This window comes from Hirsutella rhossiliensis (assembly GCF_020360975.1).
Source record: "Hirsutella rhossiliensis strain HR02 chromosome Unknown scaffold00016, whole genome shotgun sequence".
In the NCBI taxonomy this organism is placed as follows: domain Eukaryota; kingdom Fungi; phylum Ascomycota; class Sordariomycetes; order Hypocreales; family Ophiocordycipitaceae; genus Hirsutella; species Hirsutella rhossiliensis.
In genome coordinates this window covers 1,042,265-1,064,522 of record NW_025408682.1, presented here as the reverse complement: position 1 = coordinate 1,064,522, position 22,258 = coordinate 1,042,265, and the positions used below count along the sequence as shown (strand labels likewise).

The 22,258-nt window shown below is 58.3% G+C and overlaps 6 protein-coding genes across 6 annotated transcripts; 4 read left to right on the top strand and 2 right to left on the bottom strand.

Annotated features, from left to right (window-relative positions):
* Nucleotides 1–36: 36 nt before the first annotated feature.
* On the top strand, nucleotides 37–884 carry HRG_10631 (acetyltransferase (GNAT) domain-containing protein; the record flags this gene model as incomplete). Its single annotated transcript, XM_044869101.1, has 2 exons — nucleotides 37–358; nucleotides 448–884. The coding sequence occupies 2 exons, from the start codon at nucleotides 37–39 to the stop codon at nucleotides 882–884; spliced, it is 759 nt and encodes a 252-aa protein (XP_044715843.1).
* Nucleotides 885–1,671: 787 nt separating this feature from the next.
* On the bottom strand, nucleotides 1,672–5,133 carry HRG_10630 (orp1; the record flags this gene model as incomplete). Its single annotated transcript, XM_044869100.1, has 5 exons — nucleotides 1,672–3,407; nucleotides 3,463–3,547; nucleotides 3,943–3,964; nucleotides 4,108–4,506; nucleotides 4,727–5,133. 5 exons carry the CDS (start codon nucleotides 5,131–5,133, stop codon nucleotides 1,672–1,674), a joined length of 2,649 nt encoding a protein of 882 aa, XP_044715842.1.
* Nucleotides 5,134–14,554: 9,421 nt separating this feature from the next.
* HRG_10629 (putative SAM-dependent RNA methyltransferase domain-containing protein) lies at nucleotides 14,555–15,400 on the bottom strand (the record flags this gene model as incomplete). Its single annotated transcript, XM_044869099.1, has 5 exons — nucleotides 14,555–14,611; nucleotides 14,677–14,795; nucleotides 14,850–14,960; nucleotides 15,013–15,030; nucleotides 15,085–15,400. 5 exons carry the CDS (start codon nucleotides 15,398–15,400, stop codon nucleotides 14,555–14,557), a joined length of 621 nt encoding a protein of 206 aa, XP_044715841.1.
* Nucleotides 15,401–16,029: 629 nt separating this feature from the next.
* Nucleotides 16,030–16,668, top strand: HRG_10628 (uncharacterized protein; the record flags this gene model as incomplete). The annotated part of the gene is made up of 1 exon (XM_044869098.1): nucleotides 16,030–16,668. One exon carries the CDS (start codon nucleotides 16,030–16,032, stop codon nucleotides 16,666–16,668), a length of 639 nt encoding a protein of 212 aa, XP_044715840.1.
* A 1,200-nt stretch (nucleotides 16,669–17,868) lies between these two features.
* Nucleotides 17,869–19,884, top strand: HRG_10627 (serine carboxypeptidase domain-containing protein; the record flags this gene model as incomplete). Its single annotated transcript, XM_044869097.1, has 4 exons — nucleotides 17,869–18,038; nucleotides 18,115–18,475; nucleotides 18,526–18,888; nucleotides 18,946–19,884. 4 exons carry the CDS (start codon nucleotides 17,869–17,871, stop codon nucleotides 19,882–19,884), a joined length of 1,833 nt encoding a protein of 610 aa, XP_044715839.1.
* Nucleotides 19,885–20,595: 711 nt separating this feature from the next.
* Nucleotides 20,596–21,772, top strand: HRG_10626 (short chain dehydrogenase domain-containing protein; the record flags this gene model as incomplete). Its single annotated transcript, XM_044869096.1, has 5 exons — nucleotides 20,596–20,646; nucleotides 20,721–21,033; nucleotides 21,117–21,236; nucleotides 21,295–21,522; nucleotides 21,585–21,772. 5 exons carry the CDS (start codon nucleotides 20,596–20,598, stop codon nucleotides 21,770–21,772), a joined length of 900 nt encoding a protein of 299 aa, XP_044715838.1.
* Nucleotides 21,773–22,258: the final 486 nt, after the last annotated feature.

Genomic DNA, 22,258 nt, shown 5'->3' with positions numbered 1-22,258 from the left:
CATCTCGCCAAGCCCCAAGGAGTCAAGAAAACAAAAATGACCACCCCGCCACCGGAGGGCTACCGATTCCGCGCGGGCCTGCCGTCGGACCTGGACGCCGTGGCGGGCCTCTACGACGCGTGCTTTGCGCGCGACGCCCTCGTCGACATGCTCTTCCCCGCGCGCCGCGCCGCGCCGCGGGGCGACTTCCGCACGCACCTGTACCGCCACTTTGAGCGCCGCTGGTGGACGCCCGGATGGGTGCTGGGCTTGCTCGTCGTGGATCATGGCGGGGGCGGAGGAGGCCATGTTGTCGGCTTTGCGTGGTGGAGGCGGCCAGACGGCGACTTGGGTGTGTGGGAGCGGTGGTGTACGCCGTGTAAGTGGTTTCCAATCTTTTCTCTCGCCTCGTCTGGCGGCGCAAGGGGGCTAACCGCAGTGTCCGACAAACGCATCAACAAACAACAGGCGCCTGGCTCGCGCCCCTGATGCGCCTGTACGTCTCGCTCAAGAACCGCATCCGGCCGACGGCGGTGCAGCCGCGGCCCGCCTCGGCCCTGGACCGCGTCATGGCCGCCCTCGAGCCCCGGCTGCCGCGGCTGCGCCCCGACGCCTCCGCCGCTCACCCCGCCGCTGCCGGTGCCGCCGCCGGCGGCCATGATGCCCCGAGCTGCGGCGCCTGGTGGTACCTGTCGGCCCTGGCCGTCCTGCCGGCGCTGCAGGGCAAGGGCCTGGGCGCCGGGCTGCTCCGCCACGGCCTGCGCGACGTCGACGGCGTGTGCTACCTCGTCGGCGTCGCGGGCGTTGAGCGCTTCTATCGCCGCCATGGCTTTGTCGAGGTTGCGAGGGCTAATGTTGGCGAGCTGGCTGCTTGGGACGGCGGTGCAGTCATGGTCAGGGGCTGACGCGCTTCTCGCGCCTTGTACATGGCTCTCTCTCCCTTACCGGATGAGCGTCATGTTGCGCCGCCCTTTGCACGCTGTGACGGGCCCTGGGACCGTCCCCTAGTCAGCGCGTCAGCCGTTGCACGACAGGGACGCCGCGCTTCACAGATTCCAACGACGGCCACAGTCGCGCGTCACATTCACCGAGGCACCTTGCGTAGGCCCCATTAATGATATTATCTGCCTCGGGGAACCTCTTTTCCTCCCTGCCTGCTCCCTCGCCTCAAAATGTCTAGCATTTGCTGGGCTCGTCCCGGAGTTCCCTTTCGTCTATCATCAGGCGTGTGCGCTTGCTTCCCATCCCGTATCATATCATGCCTCGTCGCGGTAAGCGTGCTTAGCCATTGCTTGTTCGTTCCTCGGTTGATTCCCTCCCGTTATTAATGCCGTCCCCAACGTTCCTCGCGCCCGTTGACACGGCATACCACGGGAGCTGAAAGATGGAAAAAGGTAAAACAACAACAAAGGGAAGAAAGGAAAACCATGCAATCAGCAAGCACATCGAGTCGGCGTATCGTTTTTTGCTCATGACCCGTCATCCGCCCCCGCCCGCAGTTTCGACCACGCCGAATTAAGGATGCCATGGCACGCATGCGGCCGTTTCGCCGGCAAACTCATATCACTAAAAATACATGGGAGATCATTGCCGGCAGCCTCTCGACGTCATGGCAAGCCATCGTCGGCTGCAGAGCCCCCGTCTCGTTGGCCAGCCTTGAAGGGATCCCGTCGGTAGGCGTCGGGCGTTGGCTTAGACACCGCTGCCAGCCTCGTGAAAGGTGGGCGACGCTCCGGACAGGCCGTACGAAGAGGAGGCGCCTGAACGCGGGCTCACCGTGTCTTGACAGTGAGCAGGGCCGTACATGGCCGGGTGGTGGAAGACGTGTCGCTGCGGACCGTAGGCCGGGGTGTAGTTGGTGGCCCAGCCCGCCTCTTCGTGGTACGGCTGGCCGGCCATGTGACTGCCATGGAAACTCTGCGAGTTGTGCGAGCCCAGCTCATACATGCCGACGCCAACCGAGAGCGCGGCTTGGGCACTGTTCCCCGAGCTGGAGGGACGCGTCGATGCTGGCATGGGCCGGGTCGCCAGGGTAAAGGCACTGGCCGACCGCTGGTGCGACGCCCGAGACCCTCCGTGGCGGCCGGCTCTGGTGCCGGACACCGGATGCGCCATGGGGGCCTGGTGCGCGTTGGCGCCCGCCGACATCTGGGCGCCGATGGAGGGCAGGGTCAACCGGGGATCGGCGTAGAAGGCCGCGTTGACGTGGCCGCCGCCCATGGAATGGAAGCCGCGGAAGTGAGTCCGGCCCGCATGGTCGGGCTCTCGCTGCTGCCCGCGGCTCATGTTGTACTCGAGCGGCCGGATCGTGGGCACCACCTTGGGAGCACGCGGCGGGACAGAGCTCCCCCAGCGACCGTCGTTGTAAGTCGGAGCCGCGTAGCCGGGCATGGGGCGCGCGAGGGCGACGTCCGAGGACGAGGCGTGCGCGTCGCTCATGCGGTCGATTCGCGCGCGCTTTCCAAAGGGACTCACGAGTCCAGAGATGGCCTCGTCCTCGTCGGCCGCGTGCTCCGGGGAGGCGCCCTCGCCGGTGAGCGAGTTTTGTCTCGACATGGTGCCGAAATCGGCCGCCTTCCTCTTGGGCGTCTTGGAGCCACCGTTGGAGCTGTTCTGCCTACGGGTCCTGGCGGGCTTCGCCGAGGCTCCCTCGTCGTCGTCGACAATGTCCGGCAGAAACTCAATCTCCGGGACCTGGCTCAGCAGGCCCTCGGCAATGTCTTTGTGGAGACGTTCGGCGATTTCGAGCATCTTTTCGGTCGTATAGCCGTCGCCGACGAGCTGAATGATCCAGTCCGGGACGACGCTGCCACCCTGGGCGGCCGCCTGGTCCTCGTCGCCCTCGTCGGCGGTTGCCTTTCCGTTCTCGAGCCGGTTCTGCTCGCGCTTGCGGAGAGACAGGGTCCACTGCTTGATGTAGGGAGCCTCGCCCTTGGCCTGGTTGCTCTCGCTCCAGGTCTGCAGGCGGCGAATCTGCACCTTGACCAGCTCCATCTGGTTGCTTGGATACGTCCTGGCGTTGCGGTACCGGATCCTCTGGTAATGCTTGCGACAGTAGTACACCCACACTTCCTTGGGGATCTTGAGGGTGCAGGACTTGTTGCGGCCGAACAAGTGGGAAATGGCCTTGCGCAGCTGGGAGCCGGTGTCGCAGTTGGCGACGAACATGCAACGGGGCTCTCCGTCCTCGCCTTTCAAGGCCTTGATCTTGTCGTCGGCCGGGAGCGTCTGCATGGGCGCCTGAGACGCGAGATCTGGCGACGAGTTCATCCTGCCTGACGTGGTCTGGACAACCGAGGGCTTGCGGTCTCGTGGGTCCGAATCGCTCTCTCGCAGGTCCGCCAGTTCCCGTCTATCACGAGCGGCGGCGGGGCCGGCGGCGGACACACGTCTTGCCCCGGAGGGGCTGGTTGCAGAGACGGCCATGGCTTGGCGTGGAGGTGGGAGAACAGCGTATGGATGCCTCGGAACACGTGAACCGACGACCGATGCGAAGTCGGGAGCCGAAATCGCCCTTTTGTGCAGCTTCGGAGAGGAAAACAGATGAGTGGCTCGACTGAAAGGCGGACTGGACAAGGTATCATTAGCTCTCTCTCCAAACTCGACCCAGAATGAAGCGCGAGAAATACAAGCAGAATCGGCACACCACGTGGCAGTGTCGAGAAAGCAGAGAGAGACCTTGGCCTGTCACGAGAGAGAAAAGGGGAAATGGCGTGGCCCGATGTTGAACAAGGCAGTCCGAACCGTCGGATCAGGGCACAATAAATAGGCCTGAGGGCAGCGAGTAGGGGCCAGTGATGCGCCGTATCACGCGGGCACGAGACCGCCAGCGCACCACAAGGCTGTTTCGGCGCCCTCACCGATAGTTTGCAACGGCCCGGCGCGGCTGTTCGTCTGAAACTCGGCCTGCCATGCTGGCATCGGGTGCGTTGCCCTCGGTGATTCACTTGACGACTGACCGACAATTCGGGGCTTTTGTGAATGACTTGTGCCACCGCATTTGAGCCCGTGTGCGTCACGACGACCGGAGCTCGCAGCCATTCGTGAACAAGACAGCGAGCGGGAGGTGTGTGGAGTGGAGGGCAATGGTGACAATAGACGAGAAACAATGGAAAAGCGCCTTCTTACCGTGGACCATCCGGGTTCTGCTGAGCTCGGGCGAGCCCCTTCATGTTCAAGACGGCATCCGAGGGGCTTCCTGGGCGCTCGAGTTGCGCCGTGTCGAGGACAAGTGCGGGCGGCTGGTGCTTCGCCACGGCCGGGAACCTGGACTGCTCGTCTCCGTAAGGGGCGTTCGGTTTCAAGTCGTCGCGCTCGGCATCCTTGGACTCGAGAATGGGCAACTCGGCCAGTGACAGGCCCCCGATGTGACTTCCGCTGATCGTCGTCACGGACGAGATTCGCGAATGGGACCTGGACTGCCATGATCCGTAAGATGAAAGACTGCTGTGGCTGTCCGAGAACTTGTGCCTGGGAGGAATCGACGGCTCGCCGTCCACGGCACGGCGCTCGTCCCAAGACGGGGCCCTGACGATTCAGTCAGAACTCTTTGCTCTGCCTCCCAGAGCCAGATAATCTTGGCCAAAAGTCGCAAAAAAATCGCAGACGGGGACGTCGGAACATACCTCCTTTCCAAAGAGTACGATGGGCGAGCGGTCGAGTCGGAAGTTGCAGCCCTACACCAACATTAACACATGTTCACCTCGGCGCAGAACTCGGCCCCGTCAAGCGCCGCAGACTCACGCACCGGGTAGGCAGCGGCCGGGCTACAGAGCTAGGTTCCTGCGAGGACGTCATGTCCGAATCTATGGAGCCGGTCCTCGAGTGCATGTCCGCACCGGTTGTCGTTTGGTACGAAGCGTCCGAGTCGACCTGCTCACTGGCCGAGCGAAAAGAAAAGGTCGACGCTGAGCGGAACTTGGTGTCGGAATGCAGCGGCAGTGAATACCCGCCCGCACTCCATGGTGTGCGGCTTCTGCTCTGTCTCGTCTCGCCTTCGCGCTGGGGAAAGGACCTGTCAGGTGATGGAGTCGGGAGCGCCGTCGACGGTGCTGTGGATGGACCCCCGACGGCATAGGACGGCGTCGACTCTCTGCTAGCCTCCTTGCAACCGGCCAAGCCGGCCGACTGATTCAGCAGCAATGTGACGTCCATGGAGCCGGTGTTTCTGCGATCGTGTGCCGATGAGGTTATAGCATTACTTTGAAGGGATCGAGATGGCGTAGCTGAGTCGGCTGGATATCAGGCTCGAGGGAGCGTTGCACCGGGACACGTTCTCTTCTCGATTGTAACTAGATGGTGTTTCCGGGGGATCTATCTTGTCGTGGAATGGAATCTCGAGCAATCCTCATCGACCAATGTTGGCGGTGAGGAAACTGGTAGAGATGCTTGAGAGAACCAGCCGAAGTCCCTGGCTCTTTGACCGTTGAAAGTCCCAAGTCTACGGCGCTGAAGAGGCCGAATAGTTGAAGGTGACTGGAAAGGGATCGGAAAAGGCAGTGACCTGGATTCCTCGAGTGGCGCAGAGTCCTTTTTGTTTCGCTCAAAGGCGGCCTGCTCAGAGCGCAAAAGGGAGGGCGACAACGAGATTATCAGGATAGTTGTGGGATCGACGTGCGACGGGCCAATCGCACTGACGGCTGTCGGTCTGAGGAGATCGAAACGGCCGAAACGCCCGTCGGCCAGTCGAGGATGAATAGGGGGCAGGTCTTCTCGGTGCAGCTGGACGCCGGCAGAATGTCAGATCCTGACGGCCCAAGCGAGAAGCAAAGAAGCCCGCGTTGTCCATATATCGGCAACGGTGCGTTCTGAAACAGGACGAAGGAGGCTGTGTTTGACTCGGAAGACTGACGGGGCGTTTCTGTGCCTATTCACATGGAGCGGGGACTCGTTTTGGTCGACTGGGGAAGGCTGAGGCAGGCGATTCCGACTTGAGAGGGGTCATACGAATCATGAGACAGCGCGGTGCGCCCGTGTTCCTACCCGAACAACGAGGGCACGCAAATGAAGGGATAGGGCGAAGTCTGTGAGCAAACAGGGGGAAACGGGCGACATGGGACGTGGGATAGCGTTTGGTACGAGCGGCCGAGGGGAAACGCCGTCTGTGCTGGCAAAAGGGAACGCCAAAGCAGTTGTTGGCGACTGTATTGGGCGGTATCGTAAGATGGGCAAGGTAGAGAAAGGGTAGCATGTACAGACGTGAGGGATTCGGTTCGACGTGCACAACCCCGGCGCATGCGAGCAATCGCCCTCCCTACCTTGTGTCGAGCCTCAACAAGCCATCCATCGAGAGCCAGCCTGGTGGGCCAGGAAAAGGGTCCACTGCAAGCCCTGGTGCCATGGTTGTAACGGGCGAGGATTGAGTTCGTGTCAAACCACGCCGTCCAAGGCCATGTCACAGCCAAGATTGGCATGTACACTGCGTAACAGACATAGACTGCGCGGGCCGGCAATGTGGAGCACGTTCTTGAATGGGTCGGCAAGGTTGTGCTGTCTGTATACAGTGTGCGGCAAAACAGCCGGGCCTGACGTACAGTACAGGAACAGACAGTGGACTCGCCCAGTGGCTCCCCTCATCCCCTGGTCGGCGGCAGAGGATTCTGCAACGAGACGTGAAACCCCTCCAGGGACAAGCTTGTTCAGCCTAGCCCAGGGGCTGCACCCAGTAGTGCTACTCGAGACCGGATTGGCGTCTGTCCGTGACGGGACGGGCACCAGGTACTCGTACAAGTTCGTGGTAGAGAGTGTCGGGAGATGCCGAGGCGAAGTCATCCACGTCCCCAGCTCATGAAGACGTCTGGGGACCGTCACATATCAACGACATGGCGGAACCGGGTCGCACTACATGCATGGGGCGGGGAGGGGGAGAGGCACGCGACGCGAAGCCAAAGTACATACCTGGGCATGCAAGTCATGGCACTGTCTTTGCACCAGGACGCGCCGCTGGGCCCATCCGACGGCGAATCATGGCATTGTTTGGATGGGCCCGGAGGCTGTCTGTCGAGAAAGGGGAGCTGCTCTCTCTCTCTCTCTCCCCCTCTCTCTTTGAGGCTCCGTCCGACAAGGAGAGAAGAGCGCGTCGAGACGATGGCCATGACAAGCGCAGCGGGGCGGAAAGCGTCGTGGTGCAGTGTAACACGACGATGCGTAGCTTCGTGGTCTCGAGTTGGGCAACGGGACGTTGGCGGAATGGCGCCACGGCGACATGATCTGCCTAAACACGCCCGGTCACACCACGGTTGACAGGATATTATCTTCCGAGAGCAGTCTCTTCAGCAGCCGGCCGTCCCGTGTGGCCAGCGCGTGATGGCCAAGCAGGGCGAGGAGCCAATCATGCCGGCGCGGCTATCGGGAGCCAGAGCAACAATGGCCTTCAGGAGAGACGGGTCCAGCCAGGCCGGGTGGCAGTGAACGATGGTGGGGAGGTGGCTTTTGGCCCCCCGGAGTGCTTGCCCCATGTTTCATGCCAAGTGTCGCATTTGTCCATGGAAGCTTCTCAAGACATGGGATGTGGAGGCGGTGCCGAGGCGCTCACGTTTCAGCCCAGGGAGAGCAACGTTGGTTCCTCATTCCGGGGGACGGCGTTTGGTGCTCGGCGGGAATCCTGAACGTTAGCTGGATGATCACGCTCGCCAAACACCACAGTAGCGGGCTCTCTGCTCTCTCTGACGGCTGCCTGGCTGGGCCTGGAGGCTGCTGGCGCATGAGCCGTCTCCACCGCTTCTCGCGTGTTGCATCGTATGTACATACAGTACAGAGGGGCTCGTGGGTGCAAAATGCAGATGCAGCGGCAGCCCTGGTCAGGAGGATTCCAGGCAGCCGTTGCCGGTCCGTCGTGCAGGTACGAAGCTTCAAGAATGGAAAGGAAGGTTGTAACTTGGGCAGGTAATTACCTACTGTACCTACAATACGCCCGGGAGCCAATAGAGGCGCGGACCCCCGCGCCTTTAAAGTCGGCGCGGACGTCCGCGCCTGTTATGTAAGCCTGGCAGGCCATTTGGGCCGCCGCCAACTGCGCTCGCAGTCGGCCTCACCGATACAGCATGCTTGCTGCATACATATAGCTTCAATTAATTGCAAAGGAGGATATCCTTAGGGTTCGAACCCATAGCCTTCCTATTTGGTAGATTGACGTGACGCAAAGGGCGCCGCTGTTGCGTGGCAAGGAGGGTGCGCGGAAGTTCACCGCCTTAAAATTGGCCAGCTACAGTGCTACACGCCGGTGCATGTCGGTGATCTCACGATCTGCCTCACATTTTCGCATCGCCGGCATCATCACCACTTATATATGTGAATAAAATGCCTGCTGTTCCTCTGAGTCTCTCTCGCAGTCAGCCCATATACCTGCAGTACCTCTTTCTCGTGAGAAAGGCTGCACCTGAATTTCCTCGGCCACCCGGGCATCTAATCGCTCTTCTTCTGCCTTATCCCAATCAAGGTATGCCATCATCTCTACCTTGGTCCATTGCCTCGAGCCGCAGCTCCTTGACATTTGCTTCCAGTCGAGGCACCAGTCATATTCAGTCTTGCTGTAGCGCAATGGCAAGCCCATTGCCTTTCGGTATGCCTGGTTGGTCTTGAGACTGCCGCGAGGCTGTGCTCTATACCAAGAGTCTCTTTCCTGACATACCTCTGATAGATGGCTCGTGGGTCATCATATAATAGATTCTCTGTAGTCTCTGTAGTCTCTGCAATTGCTGTAGAGACTGTAGAGACCGTAGTGACTGCAACTGTCATTTTCTCCATGACTGCTGCAGTCTGCGCAGTCTCTGGAACTGCTACCGTCTGTACAGTCTGTGCAGTCTGTGCAGTCCCTGCAATTGCTGCAGTCTCTGCAGTCTGTGCCGCCCGTGCCTCTGCCCGCTGCAGTATGTCGCTATAGCGTAAAGGACAATTGCGAGATGTCATGATGTGCCCTTGCTGGTGGCATTTGCTGCATGTAGGCGGCGCCTTTGGCCGTAGATCTGACTCTATGGCTTCAAATGCACTTGGCTCGCGCTGTGTGGATGACTGTGATATCCTTGATGCGGCGACAAGTTGGTCTAGTCGCCGACGAGGCTCTATGAGGACCTGACCAATCTCTTTGTTATCCCGTCGAAGGCGCCAATGTGTATGAAAATGTTGTAGCCGGAGGGGCAGATCTTCCACTATGAGAGACTGTAATGCGTGCGCACAAGGGAGACCGCGAGACTTGGTGAAGCTGCCTGTGCAAGATGGGGTGTTTTTCTCGTTGAGGCGCTTGTGTTGCTTTGCAACCTGTCGCAAGGCTTCGTGTGATACCCAGCCACGTACCGTGCTATATACGGTTCCAGAGAGCTCAATTGGCATCCGTATATGCTGCCTGGCTTGGTTGGCTTGTAGCTCGGCCAGTTGGTTGAGGAGAGCTTGCTTGATTGCCCTCGTTGCCTCGAAGAGGTCTAATGTTGACTTCTTAAGGTGACTCTTCAATAATGCGTGGATGCCTTCCACCCGGAAGTAGCCACATTGCCGAAGTGAGCATATTGATCGACCCAGGCCTTGACGAGCTTTTCCTTATACGGGTCCAACCAGGTTTCCCGTATGTAGCTAACCTCCTTGACGTATCGTGGCACAAAGCGCTTCTCGAGCTCTTCAACTTGTTGATCAAATGTCTCCTCATCTTTCGAGCCCACGATTGAGTGCCAATACCCAAAGAACTCAGCCCACCTCTCATCACTATTAGAGTCCTCATCGTCACGGTCGAAAGCTGGTTTGCAATAGCTAAGCACCGCCTTATTCGCATGCCAGATGCAAAGCAGAGACTTGGACGCAGGAAAGCACCGGGAAATTGCGTTTATGCAGGCGAGGCAGCGATCTGTCAGGATAACCGATGGCTGGCGAATGTCATATAACTCGTATATCGATTGGAGTTGGTCCAGTGCCCAGATATAGTCATTTTCGTCTTCACCACTGAGGAAGGCAAAGGCAATACAGAATGACCGCTGACAGGCATCAACGCCGATCATATCGAGCAGTGGCATCTTATATTTGTTCGTCTTGTATGTGCAGTCTAGCAGTAGTAATTCTGGGTATGCGTTGAGGTATCCTAGAGACGCTGGGTGTGCGAATAAGACTGCTGTGACTCGGCCATCATGATCAAGCTGTATGCGGCTCTGGAACCCCTCGTTGTCAAGCTCATTGGCAAGGGCATGCATTGTGCTCTGGCCAGCAAGGAGCTCTCGTCTGCGCTGTGCGATACAGTTATATATGTCTTGCTGTGTCGCTCCTTGGGCAGTCTGAGAGCTCTGGCGCATATATGTCCGGATATCCTTTGGTGCTATGCCAGCGCTTGAGAGGTTCCCAATAGCTGACTGGTCAGTTGAGGAGAGGGCACGATGAGCTGGATGTGCTGTAATATGCAGACTGGGCTCATGGTTGTGGACCGACTTCTCCTCGCCTGGGCGATGCCTGACATACCAGTACGACTTATCAAGGCTCTCTTTCGCATTGATGGAAAACTGGCATCCAGTGATACGGAGCTTGTAGACCGTTGCCGATCAGCTGGCTTCTGGTCCTTGCTTGTATGAGCCCCAAGTCTACCTCCACGATCGCAGGCAAATATGACTGTGCGTCTTCCGGACCGCGGGTCTCTCGTGGACTTGCCTGTGGTGAAGGCATAGCCTCTTGGAGCCGCCCACGCATTAATTGAGGCAAGAAGAGACTCTCGCGAGTCGAACTGGCCTCAGGAGGAAGGCAATCGTCAGGGAATTCAGTAAGCCCCATATTGGAATTATCTTGAAGAGCTAGCTGTAGTGCACGACAGTGAGCAGCTCTTTATACACAAAGGAAAGGAAACTCCTGCTTTGTGGACGTGGTGCAGAACCCTTGTAACCGAGGCCGCCTGCGAGGTTTAATGCAGCCTGCGTTTGAGCTTTGGCCTCAATGGGGTCCAAGCACCACGCATGCAGGCGCTCGACCTTAATATGCGGATTATAGCATCGCTTCCGCGGACAACTACTCTGAGCGCAGATGGTATGCTATATGAGGCTGGCTCTCTGTGCGACAGTTTGCCACATGCAATAGAAAAGGAGAGTACAGGTCAGGGGGCGGCCCGACTATCTTCCGCCTGGGCTTACATAACAGGCGCGGACGTCCGCGCCGACTTTAAAGGCGCGGGGGTCCGCGCCTCTATTGGCTCCCAATACGCCCGCTGTGCTTAATAATAAATCGTGGCCTGGCCGGCTCTTGTCGATAGCGCAACGGCTTTCGTCCCCAACAGTTCACCCAACAAGCACCCAGCAAGCACCCAGCAAGCACCCTCCACGCCAATCAACGCCGCCCTTTGCGCCGTAACCTCTATTGAATTGCCGAGTTTCCGCGCGACGTCTCGCTCCCTGGCGACGGCCTCGGCGAACTCGATGCCCAACGCGGCTGCATTGCTGAGGCACCACTCAAGCAAGGCACGTGTAATAGTGCAGTTACGTATATCCGGCACGTACAACCACATGAGCCAGTCACAGCGGCGCACAAGAACAACATCGGAGCAACCTGCCGCGGAGTCGAGTCACACGAGATGCCGCAGGCCACGCTCGTCATACAACTCTAATCACTTCCGACTTGGTCCATGTCCTAGATGGCCTGCAAGCCGCCCATCGCTCTCACTGTCTCTCAACACGCCCGTCTTGCTTGGATATCTACAGAATCGCCGCTTGCCAACCGGCCCGTGCCCTGCAACCGGCCCAAGACGGAGAGGCCCGGCAAGACGAGCGGGCTTGGGTTCGCCCACGAAGGACGGCAGTTGACACGACGAGGCGTTTGAACCACCCATCCACCTCACATGTCGCACGCGTAACCTGCTGTCAGTGACAGCAAATGCACCGTGTGGGAAGCACTTGACAAGGCATACATACATCAGACACGCGCATTGCAGCGCAGGCGGGCGGATGCATGTGTAATGGGTACGGATAAATAAGGTACAGAGGTAGCTAAGGTAGGTAGCTAAGGTAGGTAGGTACCTTGGTAGGCTGCTGCCATAGCTGTACTCCGTACAGTACAGTACAGTACAGTACAGTTTACAGTGCCTACCTACCTAACTATCTACCGCATGCACGAGCATCATGATGGTTCTGTCTCGGCAAATCCAGGCCAATGCAGGCAAGATCCCTGCGCCGATCCGGCCATCCGTCGACAGAGTCAAACCCCCTGGTCGACTCAAGACGGTTTCATCCCAAGTCGACCCATCAGAGTTCCAGGCCCCCAGCACTCCTTCTAGCCAAACGAATCCCGCACGGAGGAGGGACGCCAGCAAAGAAACTGCGGGAGCAATCATGGGATGACAAGTTTCCGCGGTAAATGCGCCCTGCCGTGCCATGATGCGCGCCAATGACACTGGCCGTCACCTCACGTAAGGGAGGAGTCTGTCTTCCCTTGGAGACGCAAAAGTTTAAAACGCACCACTTGGCGCATCGACGTTGTACCGAGTCTTGGTATCAACGGGGGCCCGCGCCGTACTGTGTGTATTGTGTATTGTGTGTTGCGTATTGCGTATTGCGTATTGCGTATTGCGCGTAATATTATGGAATGGCAATGCGTGTATCACGTACATACCCATGTAGGGGGGTAGGTAGACTGGACGAACAGCAGACGAACAGCAGATCATGTACGGACAACAACAGCGGCGAACAAGCTTTCGGACGCGGCGCCTGTACATCACAAGCTTCACCTCTCCCCCCGAAACCCATCGAAGAACCCCCCCGAACACGCTCGGGGAATTCCACGATCCTTCAATCTCCCGGGACTGTCCCCCCTCTCGTCCTCTTTTTTTAGCTGCGCCGCAGCCCTAACCAACGTGGCCGAGCGCTGTTTGAGACGAAACCTGGGGCATGCTCGCGGCCTCGTTCGGTCCCTTCTCTGCCGCAACCCAGCACACGCACGACATTGAGCCCGCCGTCGCCCCTAATGCATGGCGGGCTACTTACTCGTGCCCAGGCGCAAAGTGCAGTCCTGAGGGTCGAGTCTGGCGAGCAACAAAGGATGACTCCGGTGTTTCAGGACAACCATCCGCGTCCGACGAGCAGCTCCTAAAGGCCAAACACACAGCGCCGTCATCTCTCTGCTGCACCTCTGCGCGATGCGGAGCTCCACTCATGACGGGTCCGGCTACGGACACGGTTGGCTAAGATCTCGTGTTTTCGTCCACATATACCAAGTAGAGAGGTGAGACCACGGAAACTGTCCCCAAAGTCATTCTCGAGGCACATTCTCCAGCATCAAAACAAGTTCCGTGCGCTGGGCTTCAATGGCTGGCCGTCCAGCAAAATGAGGGCGGGCCTGATGTCTATACGTATAGCGACACCAGCATCGGACCAGTGGACTGCCATCCTCTCATGGCCACCTTGAAAACCTTCGCTGCGGAAACAAGGAGCATTGTCCTCGTCTGCTGCCTGTAGCCCAGCACCATCTAGCTCCAGACACAACGTCAAGTCCAGCTGTGGCACGGACATTTCTGTCCAACGTGGTCGTCAAAAGCGAGCGAGCGACGCTTGATGAGAGGAGATGGCTGGAAAACGAGACTGTGTCCGAAACAAGAATATGTGTGTGCGCTTCACTACGAGGCCAAGAAGTAGTCAAATTTGTCTCTGGATGCACTTTTCTTACACTCACACATTCACACCTAGCCGGGTCGTCTTGTTGCCGTTGCAACCTGACACGCCGTATCTAGCTCCCAGGAGGTCAATCCGCGCCCGGTGAGAGTAACTTCACAGTGACCGTGTCGCAAATGAGAAACCGTCTTCGCGGCAGCCAATTTTTGTTCCGAGCCACGAGAAGCCATGGGCCAACATTGCCTTTCGAGGACCCGGAGCACACGGCCCCGTCAGTCGGGTGCTCCATTGCATAAGCTGCTTCCGCGTCGCACCAAGTCATTGCAGGCCCCGGAGAGAATCTCCTGTGCACTCAAGAACAGTTGCCTCGGATTTACGATGGCCAGGCTCAACCAAAACGGCTTCTTCCGTCGGGGGACCGACGGTCACCGCGCTCTTGCTCTGTCGAGACGAACAAGACATACCCAGCTCTGATGACTGCATGATAAGACCATTTCATGGCGCAGACGGCCGGAAACATGCGCCGGGGCATTTTTCGCGGAATTTCTCACGAGGGCCATGCACAATGTTGCTCAGGTTCGGTGGCGCGTGGGCAAGGATGTTTGTCGCTGCGCAGAGAACAATGTGCGCTCGGGGAGATGACGGAGCAAGGGAGTCCGCGTGCGGCGGCTGTGCCCCCGTAAGACACGTATCTCAATCGGGTCAACCCGACGGCTTGATGCAGGCGAGAGCCCCTTGCCATAGACCGACAGCTGTCCGATGCCGTCTTGTTCCTTGGGTTCCCGGTCCCGGCGCTCCTCTCGAGCCTTGGCACGACGGCGAGATGCTTTGTGACCGGGTGTGAAGGTAAAATGGGTTGGCGAGTGCCAGTGCTTGCAAGGAACCGGTGATTCTGACCGACAATCAAATTCGAACCAGGAGACGTGGCTGAGAGCATGAGTCACATTGATGACCCATGCCGTTTCCTCGCGGATCGCGTCTCCTACTGTGTAGTTGCTCGCCCACGCGCCTGGGCCCTAGAATAGATCGTCCACAGCCTTGTCGGCATCCTTTTCTATCAACTCCCTCATTCCCTTTGCGCGCCCCCTGTCAGCCCGTGTTCAGGGATGCGCATCGTTCTGTCGAGGACTGGTATTACCTGTGGCATGATTGGCTCCCTGTTCTCGTCGACGACGTAGCGGAAGGGCATCTCTGTGCTCTCGTGGTCGTTGAACTGCAGCTCGGGGAAGTCGACATAGGGTATTTGATCGAGGGCGACTAAACGGGGTCAGTGATGCCGCTGGGCCTGTTTGCGCTGAGGATGGGACGCACCTTTGTCTTGTACGACCATGCGTGTTACTCGTACGGCCGTGTCCGTTGTCATCTGTGTCGGGCCAAGCCTACGGCCCTCGAAGCCCTTTTTCCTCAGCTCAGAAGTCCGGTCTGGCAGAAAGTCAGTCTTGCGCGCTGGACGCCACACGATGCCGGCGATTACCTCGAGGAGGATCGTCCCCTGCTCATCCTGTCAGTCCATGCACCACGCGTCGGCCCGGGCGGTTCACGGTACCCAGTATGCCTCCGAAGAGGAAGGCTTCAAACTTGTCGGCATCGCCTGGGCTCAGGTCCTCGGACGCGGCAGGGTCTAGGAGGCAGACGCGGGACTTGTCACCGGCATAGAGCTCTTCGACGCCACGCCGCTCTGCCTTGAAGGCCGGGATGCTGGACAAGGCCTCGGGGACCTGAAACGAGGGCGGCAAGCTGGACAGGACGAAGCTGCTCCCGCTCATCTGCGACTCGCTTGCTATGGCCGAGTACTCGAGAGCGGACCAGGGTCCGAGCTCTTGGTCAAGATGCTCCACAATGAAGATTTTGCCCCCGGCCATCCTTGCACGCCTACCTCGTGGGTGCGTTCCGATTCGTGACAAGTCGGGCGGCGATGATAATGCGGTGATCAAGCTGCGCAAGGGATCGAAGAATCTTGACGATGGCTGTTGACCCGACCTGGGTGTGGTGCAGCGTGGAGTCGAGGATGTGACTTTTCGAAAAGTGAGTGAGACAACCGGGCAAAGCCCGGGGTGGTGGGGGAGGTGGTTGGCAATCTCCACGACGCAGCGGCACCGAGAGAACCCACCAGCCCACCTAGAGACCCACTGCGAGCCTCCAACGCCTTTCCACGAGGGGTCATGGGTGCGGCGTCGCGCCACAGCGCCGCCAAAGTGACGAGGCCCGCGGGCCGTCCGCGATTGGCAAGCAACCCGGCGGCAGTTATCGGTCTGGTATGGAGGGTAGTAAGCGGTTGCGAACCTCTACATGATTGCGCGCCGGGGGACGTCGCTCGGCCAGTATTGGCGTTGGCAAACGCCAAACGCGAGGAGAGACGCCACCTGCGTGGCTATAAATTGGGCAACCTCACCCATCAAGAAGGCTGAACAAACCTGCAAGTCCAGCTTTCAAACACTTGGTCTCCAAAGAAAACACTTGGTCTCCAAAGACAACATGTCAAACCCCAAAGATGGACACGGTCCGCGTTGGCCTTATGACACTCCTGGAGGACCATGGGGATATGAGCACGCGATTCCAAACGTACGTGACATGGAATGAGCTGCATCAGCTCTTGAACAGGCGTTTCCCTCGTTCGACCGGAGACTGGGCCACTGACATCGAGCAGCGAGAGCCCAATCTATTGGCCAAGCAACGAACGAACAGGTTCAAGCACAAGAAGCCAAGACACCGACGGAGCAGAGCCTCAAAACGATTGCAGAAGGACGAGGCCCCCCAGTCGAGCTGCGCGACGGGTCTGGAGGAAGCCCCGACCACAACCGACCCGGAGACTGGACGCAACGGGGTCGCATCGACCTCACTGGCTGTGATCCTGCATTTTCCCGAAGACCATGGAACAGAACCGACGCGGAACGGACACGGCAGACTCTATGCCAATGTCCAGAAATGCAAGCCAACGACTGAGGAGCTAGTCGCAGCCATCAGCAACGCCCGGGTCACGGTGGCCTTGCAGACCAACGGGGTCCAGAATGAGAACATGCCGGCCGCTGACTGGGAGCTTGGAGGACGGGTCTGCGAGATAGCGTCGGAGAACGGCCCGAGTTTCTTCAAGGGCCGAACTTTGAGTGCCGGCGGCTTTGATGCCTTTTAGCCTACCCAGTCCAGGACGACATCCTTACATACTCTCATTCAAGACCTCTCCAGAGGTCTCCCAAATTGATCATTCCTATCACGTATGTCTACCGATTATACATAATAGAGTTATACTTGTCAGCGGAAAGATTGGACAGATTCGATGCTGGGGTCCGGGGCAGTCGAACGGACAGCACTTTGCGATGGCTGTCTTCTTGATGTTGAAATGGGCCAGGGAGGCGGAAGAGGTTCAGCTTCTATTTAGAGTGGGGACAAACAGTTGCAATCATTATCCACATACACGTGCAACTTCTAACCAAGCATTTGAAACATCCAGCCCACTGAGACAATACCACCATGTATACTACCTCTACAGTCCACATGGATTACAAAAGCCCGGCGCGGTACAAGCCCACATGCAAGATTTTTACTGGCTATATCAAATATAGGTCTATTTCCGATTAAATTATATTGAGAAAATACACTCCATACAATATGAGGGGAATTCTGACGTCAAGGGAAAAAGAGGCAGTTGCCCTCAGCACTAAGCTTTACAATCTAGCTTTATTATACGCATCAAGATGCCGCTTTCCGACGCAGAGATCAGGATCCTCGACGACCTAGATGCCTGCTAATAGCCTCAACAGCCTATTGGCCAGCAATGGCGACGCCGGCACCGATTTGATAGCCGTGGAAACCTCTGTCACGCTTGGAACCCAAGCCCAGAAGATGTCCCTAACCTAAGCAGCAGCAGCAGCAGAAGCACCCGTAGCCGCAGCCGTAGTCCAACGAGGGCATCGCCAAAGTAGACGTAATGCCGACCGTGCGGCGATGCGGGTTGATCTATCGCCAGAAGCAAAGCTCCAATCAGGCCTACCCTACACCAAATCCAACCATTTCATGATTTCCGTATCAGGACTAGACTCCGGGGCCCTGAGCCGCACACCACCCGCCACACTTCCTTGGGGTGGCGCATGCAGCAGTACTTCGGGCCTGGTACCTCATCATCTTACGAGCCACCTCTCCTGTCCGCCCTCTTCGCCCCGTCCGTCTGTCAAACAGTCTCTCGCAGTGCGTCATCTCCAGTCCGGGTGTCGCTGTGTCCAGGACCCAGCATCGGGAGGGCAGAGGAAAGCGCGCCGTCACCTTTCTTCGTCCCCGGTGCCTCGCCATTGGCTTCCGTGCGCTGCCGGCACGAGCGACCTCTGCCTCGCCAGCCATGGCCTGGACGTCGTCACCCTTCGTCGTGGCCCGGCTATGGTCGGTTCTGCTTCTCCTTGTCCTGTCGCGGCCCCTGGGCACCGTCGCCGATAAATGTGCCGCCGACTACTTTGTTCGCGACCTTCCTGGTGTTCCCAAAGACTCGCCTCCGATCAAGATGCATGCTGGGTAAGCCCCTCCCTTTGCAACATGGCGGCCCCCCGGTCTGATCTAGCCCGAGCTGACGCGCGCCTCGCCTTCGCAGTCACATCGAGGTGACGCCCGAGCACCATGGGAACATGTTCTTTTGGCACTTTCAAAACAAGCACATCGCGAATCGCCAACGGACCGTCATTTGGGTCAATGGCGGCCCGGGTTGCAGCTCCGAGGATGGAGCTTTGATGGAAGTTGGCCCCTACAGGGTCAAGGACGAACAGAATCTCGTCTTGAATAACGGCTCGTGGAACGAGTTTGCCAACCTTCTCTTCGTCGACAACCCGGTAGGGACAGGCTTTAGCTTCGTCGACACGGACAGCTTTGTCCACGAGCTTGACACCATGGCCGAGCAATTTGTCCAGTTCTTGGACAAGTTCTTTGCCCTGTTCCCCGAATACGATCGAGATCATGTAAGCGTGCCGCCTCCCTCATAACCACGTCCTTCTCTGACTTCGGGCAGATCTACATCGCAGGCGAGTCCTTCGCTGGACAATACATTCCCTACATTGCCAAGAGCATCGTGGACCGCAACAAGAAGAACCCGGGAAACGAATGGAACTTGAAGGGTCTCCTGATTGGAAACGGCTGGGTGTCTCCCAAAGCGCAATACCAGGCCTACCTCAAGTTTGCCCTGCAAAAGGGCCTCGTCGACAAAGACTCGGAAATTGCCAACCAGCTGCTGGCCAAGCAGCGCATCTGCGACAAGATGCTGTCCACGAACCCGGGCCATGTCAACTACAACGAGTGCGAAGATGTCTTGTCGACCCTGCTCAGGATTGCCAGCACCGGCTCCGGCGACAACGCGTGCTACAACATGTACGACGTGCGGTTGAGAGATTCATATCCTAGCTGCGGCATGAACTGGCCCCCGGACCTCAAGGGCCTGACTCCCTACTTGAGGAGGCCGGCCGTCATTCGTGCGCTGCACGTCAGCGACCAACGAAACACGGGTTGGCAAGAGTGTAGTGGCGCTGTCGGGTCTGCTTTCCGGTCGAAGAACTCCAAGCCCGCAGATCAGCTGCTCCCGGACCTGATCAAACAAGTGCCAGTGCTTTTCTTTTCCGGAGCCGAGGACCTTATCTGCAACCACATGGGAACCGAACTCATGATCGACAATCTGGAGTGGAGCGGCGGCAAGGGCTTCGAGGTCACGCCCGGTAATTGGGCCCCTCGCCGAACCTGGACCTTTGAAGGCGAGGTTGCCGGCTTTTGGCAAGAGGCCCGCAACTTGACATACGTACTTTATCACAACGCCTCTCACATGGTCCCGTTTGACTTTCCTCGGCGTTCCCGCGACATGCTTGACCGGTTCATGGGTGTCGATATCAGCAGTATTGGGGGCGAGCCGACCGACAGCCGCATCGACGGCGAGAAGGGGCCCGAGACGACGGTTGGCGGTGTTTCCAATCACACCCAGAGCGTGGAGGAGACGCGGAAGAAGGTTGAGGAAGCCAAGTGGGCTGCGTATAGGAAATCGGGCGAAACGGTTCTCGTAATCGTCGCCATGGCTGCAGCGGCGTGGGGATACTTCATCTGGCGTCAACGTCGCAAGGGCGCCATCTATCGTGCCTTGCGCGGCGAAGATCACGCTGGTCAAGGTAACCCTCGCACGGCTGCTTTCCGCGGAGGACAGAGCTCCGACGACCTCGAAGCCACTGCTTTCGACGAGACAAGTTTGGATGACCTTGGTGTAGAGAGCTCCGCAGTGCCAGGGGAGAGCAGGTACAGTATAGGCGACGACAGTGATGGAGAAGAGATGGAAAACTTGAAGCCGCGGAATGGGGTGACGAAAGGAGACGCCGGCGACAACACGTCATAGAGTCAGGGCACGGAGCCACTTGCTTCGCTAATCTTGGGGATACCAAGGGCGTTGGAGGCTTCTGGTTTTCAATGTACAGACGTTCACGGCGTAACAGATGGGGCGCACATTCTACGTTGATTACGAAGTCTCAAGCTTGCCGACTGCAGCCATGAAGGTTTGCGTGCTGCAAGGCGATGGTCGTTGTTGGTCAAGGCCTAAGAGCTCCCACGTCGGTCGGTTGTGGTGCAAGTAAGATCGGGCCCGACCTGTCCGTTTCCGGCCTTGTCCATTGCGACTGAACTCACCCAAGTCCGACGAGAGCCAGCACATGGTCGGAGGAGACGGGCTGAGGCAGTGTCACGATGAAGAAAGCCGAGCCAAAGCCAGCAGTGGTGAGACGGATAGGCTGGATGCACGGCTAATGCAAGGATCTGAACTTCTCACCGGTTTCCCATAACCCCGAACATCCTGGCACACTCAATTCACCACCCTGCCAGATTGATCTAGCTTGTCTGTCTTACAGTACAGAGTACTTGTCCTGACCCCGGAGATAGTACGTGTCTAGAGGGTGTTGGCCGCTATGACATCAACCACGCAGGTAAACCCCGATAACCCCGCATCCCAAGAGCGCCCAGCACCCCCCAAAGACCAAGCTGCTCAAGAAAAGGCGGCCCTCGGCGCGTCGAAGCTTTGAATCGCATCCCAAGTACGGATAGAGACCTTTCAGTCATGGCGACCGTCGCAAAAACTGTTGTCGCCACGGGCGTCTCCTCTGGCCTGGTGCGTCTCCTTCCACCGTTCCCGTGGTAGCAAGGAGTCTTGTTGGAGCTAAACGCTAATGATTCGGAGAGCAGGGCTTCGAGGCCGTCAAGCAGCTTCTCGGGCGGTCCCAGCCCTACAGGATCGTACTGGGAGCGCGCGAGGTCAAGGCCACCGTGGCCGCCTTTGACAAGCTCGAGTATAACCGCGACACGCATACCGTGACGGTGTTGGATCTCGACCTCCTCGACTTCCAAAAGGTCAAGAGCTTTGCTCGGCAGGCACTCGACAAGGTTGACCAGGGCAAAATCGACTACTTGCTGCTCAACGCTGGCATGATCAAGAGTGCAGAGGAAAAGCCGCCGCACAAGTACAAGTGGTGCGACGCTGCCATTGTCAACCACTTCGGTGAGTAGCCACGCTACATGGTCGGGCGCTCGACGACGGCCTTGCCTGCTCGTCTGGTCGTTTGTTTCTCGCCGTGGCCGTAGTCGCTGAAGGATATCTAGCCCAGCACCACCTGCTTCACTTGCTGCGAGACAAGCTGGTCTCTTCCAAGTCTCGCATCGTCGTTGTGTCCTCCGGGGCGGTGCGCAATGTGCCCGACACGAGTACGTCCCCCTCGGAGCCGGAGAGGCCCGTTGTCAATGTCTGACCCGCCATGATCAGGCGCCCTGCAGAAGCACCTCCAGGCCGGCTCCGGCGAAGGCTTCATGTCAGTCTACAGCGAGAGCAAGTTTGTACAGCTTTTGGGCGCCCATTGGTGGCGTCGTAACCTCGCCGGCCACTGCCAGGTCGTCGCCGTCTCGCCGGGCCTCATCCCCAACACGGGTCTCGGGCGATCGAGTTCTTTCAAACCGTCAATGGACATGCCCGATGCCAAGGGAGTCCCCGAGGGTACGCAGCCGTCACCAGAACAAGACTTTGAGGCGTTGAGACGCGACTGACTTGCCTCGCAGGTGCCAAGAGCATATTGGCCGCTTTCACAAGGGACGATTTTCCCGCTGACCCGGAGCGCATTTTCTTGACGAGCTGGGGCGAGTGGTGGGGTAAGGAGGTGTATGAGAAGACACTCGACGAGAAACTCCAAAACGAGTGGTGTCCGAGTCTAGATAAATTCGAAGAGGCCGTGCGCGCCACGGTTTGATGGTGACCGCTTCGGTTTCCACCTCGTCCGTATTGAGCGTTAGGCCATTGAAATCAAGGAATACATACGGAAAGGGCTTACGTACCCCGGACGAAGATGTGGCATCTATCATCATTGACGTGGTAGATCTACCTGCATCGACGCCTTGCGGGGCCTGCCCACCCGTGTGTCATTGTCAAGGTTGGAGTTTGGGTGTCTGCTACGACGGTATCCGATGAGCCGGAAGACACACTGTGTGAACTATTCCGAGTCCAGTAGGTTAGTTAATTAACTAGCCCAGGCTTCCATCAAAGCGCGACCCTTGTGCGCTTCGGAAGTGATACTAGGCTAGGCGCAACGTGCTTGAACTAGTTATTGTCCCCCCGCAAGATACAGACGTAGCCGACGGCAGCTAAATATCTTGGCGCTTTGCGGGGGCGGGGAAATGGATGGAGACCCCCGGACAGCCGTCGGCAGCCGTCGGCGCTCGAGATTTGGACACCCGCA